Below are 6,436 nucleotides of genomic sequence, written 5' to 3'. Positions count from 1 at the left end.
CTAATGACTTTTATTTTACATGGAAGTCATTCTAAACTGTCCTTTTCTGTCTCATTTTCCAATTGGCTGTTCACCAAATCACTGTTCAGGTTGCTCCCCAATTTCAGGGGTGTCCCCAGTCATTACTGGGAAGAACAAAGGAACACACTGTTGGCATGTTTTATTTCATCTAGTGTGGATAATGATGAGTAAAAGACAGCTACCTTCACCATGCAAACAACAGTGTGACACAAAGATGAGGTTATGTATCTCTGTGTTGACCATCAGTCAATATGACAAATTAAACAGCAGTGACATTTTATCTGGGTGGAGGTAAAAACCATTGTTATAAAGCGAAATGCCAGCAAGCATGGAGCTAAAACAAATAACAGTGTATTTTAGTCTGTTTGTTCTTGGTTTTGAGTGAAGGTACAGAAACAGTATATAAGTGCTGGTGTTCGGTTCAGCACCTGCACACTTGAAGGCTGAAGTTACAAGCTGACACTGATAACAGGGAAGATAAGGTATTATATCAAATGCTTGCTGGGAAGTGTCAGATTATTGTCTATCTTTTCTTTCATAAACGACCTACTTTGAATTTTCTGATTTGTACAGAGATGCTAAACATCACCATGAAGCTGCTGACTGTGTCTACACTTCTCTGTGCAATGGTGGCTCTGGGCACTGCTGCTGGTGAGTATTCCAGTATACTGAGCATCATCTATACATCTTATGCATGAATATATTAAACTGAAAATTATAATGAAAATCAACATTTGCTGTTGTCTAGCACTTCCAGATGAAGTGGCCAGTAATGGGACAGAGGCATTAATTTCAGCAGGTCAGTGGACTTTTCAGGTTTGAAACCAAAACTAATCACATTTTTATCATCAGTACATCAGCTTTCCTACGTCAGCTTTCATAAATTTGTTTTCATGTGTGATGGACAAGTACATTTATAGCTTAAAAAAGTTCATCTTTAACACTCAGATAAAAACACATTTTTCATGAATTTTTATTTTAAAAACTTTTCCGACACAGTAAAGTAGCTCAATATTCTTTGATTGTCTTCAGGAGAACATCATGTTGAGAAGAGAGCAGCATCTTGTCCAAGCGGCTGGACTCAGTATGGGAATCGATGCTTTCTCTACGATAACCGTCAAATGACTTGGGCTCAGGCGCAGGTAAAAGCAGTGATGTGAATTTATCATTTATCCTTTGTGCAATCTTAACTCTTTCTGTTTACGTTGTCATTTCTATAAACTCAGTCTGTTGATTTCCATTGTAGCGAATCTGCCAGTCCTTGAATGCAAACCTGGCATCTGTAAACAGCAACGACGAGTACCAGTTCATTCGAGCCGTCATATCTAGTGCCTCTCGTGAAAGTGGACTAACATGGGTTGGTGGCTCAGATGGTCAACAGGTATATCACTTATCATTATTCAGAGGACCCTCCCCCATTAGCAAGCACGTGGTGACAGTGGGGAAGAAAAACAATTTTTAACAGGAAGAAACCTGAGGCAGAACCAGGCTCAGGGATTAGTTCCCACCTGCAGTAGATATGGAGGTCTTTAAGATGGGATCTGATTATTCAAGACTTTAAAATTCCTTCTTCATATTATTGTATCTACATGCACATTTAGAACTTGGAACTGTAGCTTATTTGTGAACATATTCTTGCCTACGTTTTTCTGTTTTCTAGGAGAATTACTGGTTTTGGATTGATGGAACCTATTTCACATTTACGCAGTGGTGTCACGGAGAACCTAACAACGTTGGGGGAAACGAGCATTGCTTAATGGTGAATTCTTCAGGTAAACCTAAAAGTACAATGTAAGAGCACTATAAATGTTAAAGAAAAAAGGAAACAATACCCAGAATCCCTCAAATAATCTTTATGCATTTAATGTGACAAACAGTGATGAGTGAAAAAATGTCAGCAGTACATTTTTCCATCATATTAATTATTTACATAGTGTTTTGATGCAATACTAAACACATGTATGTGTCAGGTGCTGTTGTTATACAGAACAACATATTTAGATCAGTGATCATTTCTCCATGTGATTGTGATTTCAGTTCATGCTGATTTTGTGTACTTACAGGAAGCAAGTGTTGGAATGATGGGAGATGTGACAGCCAATACCCATTTATTTGTGTCAGGGCCATCTGCTGATTCCTGGGCTCTCGTGAAGGCGTGGCCTACCTGACGACAGAGCAAATCCTCTAATATATCACAATAAGAATCTGGTTCTGATTTGATTTACTTCTTTTCTTTTACTGTAATGCTGCATAAGGAATGAAGCGACAAGTGACATAAACTGGAGTTGCTCTTTTAACAGGAGCAGACTGCATGTGCACTTGAAAGAATGCTTTTAGCAAAACGTTGTTTCCCAGAATGAATTGTTGTTTCTCATCTTCTTCATCATTAAAATCTTAAGCATTGAATCAAAATGGTCTGTGCATTTAAATGCTTCATGCTTATCAGTGTGCTCTTAAATATCACATACATCCTCACTGTAAAATCTAACTAGTTCTCTGAGCTTAAAAAACGTATGCAAACGCATTGCCTAGAAAACAAAGAGACACTAACAACGCCTGATGACTAAATTAGGACGACTTAATCATTGTGAGTACAAAGTACTACAGATGACTTCATTTTTCCTGAGTGAGCAATACTAATGGTTTATCCACTGAAAAAGATTTGAAATCTAACAAAATAAAAATATATATAAATTTTGTGTTAGCTTACTATTTTAAATTTTGCTAATGTTTTATCATCCTTGAACTTGAGATTTATAGTAGAACACTTAAACACTATAATTATGGCTAAAAAATAACTATCAGCATTTCTTCTAATGCAGTTAAACTCAGTCCAACGGTGATTTTCAAATGCAAGAAAGTATATCAGTAAACATCTTGGACACTGTTCTGCTAAATATCAAACAAGCATATTCCTACTATTGTGTCTTGTGCTGTTTAATAATTCTTAAACAATTATTAAATTGGTATTTGTATATTTTTTTGTTACACAATTTAAAACTTTTAAAAACGTATAATAAAGTATTTCTCAACCTCATGCACTAGCTCACGCTGCCTATGCACTGCAGAATGCTAAAAAAAAACTTGTATGAACAGCACACAAGAGTGAAAACAGATATAAGATGCCTAGAAAAATCATATAAATGAAACATGTATGTTTTGGATACTTATGTGAAAGTAATGAGAAAGTGGCCACTTTCATGAGTAAATCATGTAAGCCTGACATGATTCACTATATGAAGCAGGCCACATCTTATGCAGGTCTTTTATAAGTTTTTCCTATTTCTTTTCCATATGGGCAGAAACACAGTCAGCCCAATATTTATGTACTAAAACCAACTATGGTCAGTTGACAGCTTAAGTTATAATTATTTAATTTTTCCACAGAGCCATATCCACCCCTGCTTGTGTCACTCAAGAATGCGAGTTTGATTGATGACCCTAGCCTTGACCTTTTGACCTTACCGGAAGTACTCCGGAAGTGACTAATCGATTCCAGGGCTGTGTCCCAATTCAGGGTCTCATGCTTGAAGTACGCGCACTACGCGTACTACGTACGGTGCGTACTATAAGTACAAGAAGTGCGGAAGTGAGAGGCGTGCTGTTCAGGTTGCCTAGCAACCATGATACTAACCGCGAGAAACGTTAACCTCTTCGACATGTCAATGGCTGTGAACAAAGAGAAACTTGTAAATAACTCATGAAAGAATAAAGTTGAAACCAAGCACACCATTGTTGTTCTTGTGACATTACCAATAAGTTTGATGTGTCACATGACCCTCTTCCTATTGAAAAAACAAAAGTTGTATCCAAGATGGCCGACTTCTAAATGGCTACCATGGTCACCACCCATCTTGAGGAGTTTGCCCCCTCACATATACTAATGTGCCATAAACAAGATGTTTATGGCACAACTTCACCAGATGTAGCTCAAGCGCGCCCCCGGACAGTGCCAGCAGATTGAAACTGAAAAACAAATTGTAAGCGATACAAAAAATGTAGTTTCAATTAATTGTTTTTTCACTATCATTTTTTTTTAAACTTTCAATACAAGAATACATTTATTTCAGTTACAATATTTTTTTCTCAGTTTCATTTTAAGGTGGCATCGTTCTAACCCCATACGGATTCTGACTGAGAGACACCATACCACTGTGTTCGGCCACGATGCGCTGAGATCAGTGAGCACATACTGTATGTCTCAGTTAGTTTAGGTTGTTTTGCACTTTATTGTTGAGTAACTGAATTTCTCTAAATTGTTTTGATTTATAATTGTCGCATTTGCAATAACTTAGTTGGATTGTAAGGTTTAATGTTTTCATATATTTTTTGGAAAAGTGTTTTAACAATACGTTGCATTAATGCATAGTTTGTATGAGAGAGATGTTTTATTTTTTGTCATTTATGTCAAATATGACGTCATCAAACTTCTAAGTTGTGAATTAAAGCTAGAACAGCATAATTAATATTTGAGTTGCTGACCCCTTCTGTTGACAGGTCTGGTTTATTGTACACTGGATTGTTCCTGAGGTGCGAGCCTTCCCACCTGGACTTTGAAAGACTGAGATTCGCTTCTTTCTTGATGATCTGCTGCACTTTGCGTTGTGGTAGGACTGTATCACTCACACTTTCACACACAGCTGGTTATAACACCACTGACTGACATTCTCTCACCCCTATTTTCTTTCACACCCTGGGAGTTTTTGGACTTTACCCCTTGGACATGTTTTATTTGGGACTTTAAATGATAAGCTGTTGTGTAGAACATTCTCCACATGTGAAAGGTGTGTGAGATTTTCATCTGAATGAACACTGAATTTGTGTAATCTGCTTTCTATAACAGTTAACGAGTCAGGTTACTAGGGTGTCCCAACATTGAGATCAAAAGTTACTATTTTTATGTGTTTTACTTTGCTTTCATTTGTTGTTCTTTTCTACAATTGTAAATCGCCTTTAACCTGTGGTTGTCAAACTCATGCTTTATTTCAATAAAGCCGGTTTGTTCTTTTGAGTTACATTCTTGTCTCTGTGTCTCATTAAAACACATCCCTGTGCTTCTATAGTCGAACCTATTGGCCCATTAATATATTCTGTAATTAATAATAATTAATATTGTTTTTTCCTGTTACTGTGTTACACAACCATGTCCAGGTACAGTACACAATGTTCCTGCTTAAACGGTGCTGAACCGGTGCTTAAAGAATGGAGAACACAAAATTGGTCCAAAAACCTCTCATGTTCAGCTGTTTTTTTGTAAAAAGATAACAATGTTAGCCTTTTCTGCAGCTATGGGGCATATATGGTATCACTCTTGGCTGGAAGCAGTGCTTAAACAATGGAAAAAACACAAACTTTGTCCAAAAACCTCTCATGTTTAGCTGTTTTCCACTTCTTTCCACACTTCTTTGGTCATTTTAGCCTTTTTGGCCAGGGTGAAGGGAGCATCTGCCATCAAACAAGAGGACAGCCGCATGTAGCTATGATGATGTTTGCTAGTTCACCTTACATGCATTAATGTAATAACGTGGTTAGCCTACTCAACGTAAATTACACACGAACAACATTAAGCTACTCACGCAGAGAAGAACGGCTGCTGCTGCATCATCATCCTCATCATTTCTGCTACACTGGCAGGGCTAGGGGCCAGGACTCTCCTCTTCGGGTTTTTGGGGGATGTTGCTCCGGGTCCGATAACAGGCAACCCACCCGACGTGCACGGTGTGAGGTCTGGCAGCAAGCTATCAAATACGGCGCATTTCTCGGCTTTTAAAAAAACGCTATGCGTCGCCAGGTGTTTCATCGGATTCGAGGTGTTACCTCCTTTGACAGTATCACAGTATCAGCTTAAAGCACTTGTTGATGCTGAGTTTGCATCTTTTGCTGTGAAGTACAGCCAGACTTTGACCACTTCGCCTTTTTAATCTGTAGCTCTGCTCTAAAAGAACGTACGTACCTGGGCCTGCCTACTATCCTTGGAAAGGTAAAATGATTGGCTAGAATCCAAAGTGTATCACATCTCAGGAAAAAAAAGCACCGAAATGTGCGCTGCTTTTCGGTCTGGTTACTACCGTTTATGTCACCGGATACCGTTACCCATCCCTACATATAACAGACAATCAACACAGGACGACATAAAGTGCAATGTGCAAAGACAGAATAAAATGATATTGTGTGTGTGTGTGTGTGTGTGTGTGTGTGTGTGTGTGTGTGTGTGTGTGTGTGTGTGTGTGTGTGTGTGTGAGATCACAGCAGCAGGTTCATGGCCTCACAGGCAGCTCACGGGCAGGATGGAAGCAGTTTGTGCATGAAAAGCAGAAGTCCCAGTTTGTCACTTCAGGTTTGACTGAGCTGTTTCCAGAAGAGCTAAAATAGACGTCCAGCTGCTGAGATCAGTTCCACTCTGTTGGGTTTCTTT

The 6,436-nt window shown here is 38.5% G+C and overlaps 1 protein-coding gene across 1 annotated transcript; it reads left to right on the top strand.

The window, feature by feature from the left end:
• The first annotated feature begins 596 nt into the window (after positions 1-596).
• On the top strand, positions 597-2,155 carry LOC146634727 (ladderlectin-like). Its single transcript, XM_085343544.1, has 6 exons — positions 597-672; positions 770-820; positions 1,054-1,163; positions 1,268-1,402; positions 1,682-1,793; positions 2,085-2,155. Exons 1-6 carry the CDS (start codon positions 597-599, stop codon positions 2,153-2,155), a joined length of 555 nt encoding a protein of 184 aa, XP_085199670.1.
• The last annotated feature ends 4,281 nt before the right edge of the window (positions 2,156-6,436 follow it).

Source organism: Diplotaxodon limnothrissa, linkage group LG3 (assembly GCF_057381915.1).
Source record: "Diplotaxodon limnothrissa isolate DT_005_m linkage group LG3, D_limnothrissa_male_GT1.1, whole genome shotgun sequence".
NCBI classification, from domain to species: Eukaryota; Metazoa; Chordata; class Actinopteri; order Cichliformes; family Cichlidae; genus Diplotaxodon; species Diplotaxodon limnothrissa.
Note: the sequence above shows the minus strand (reverse complement) of the source record. Positions and strands in the feature narration are given on the sequence as shown.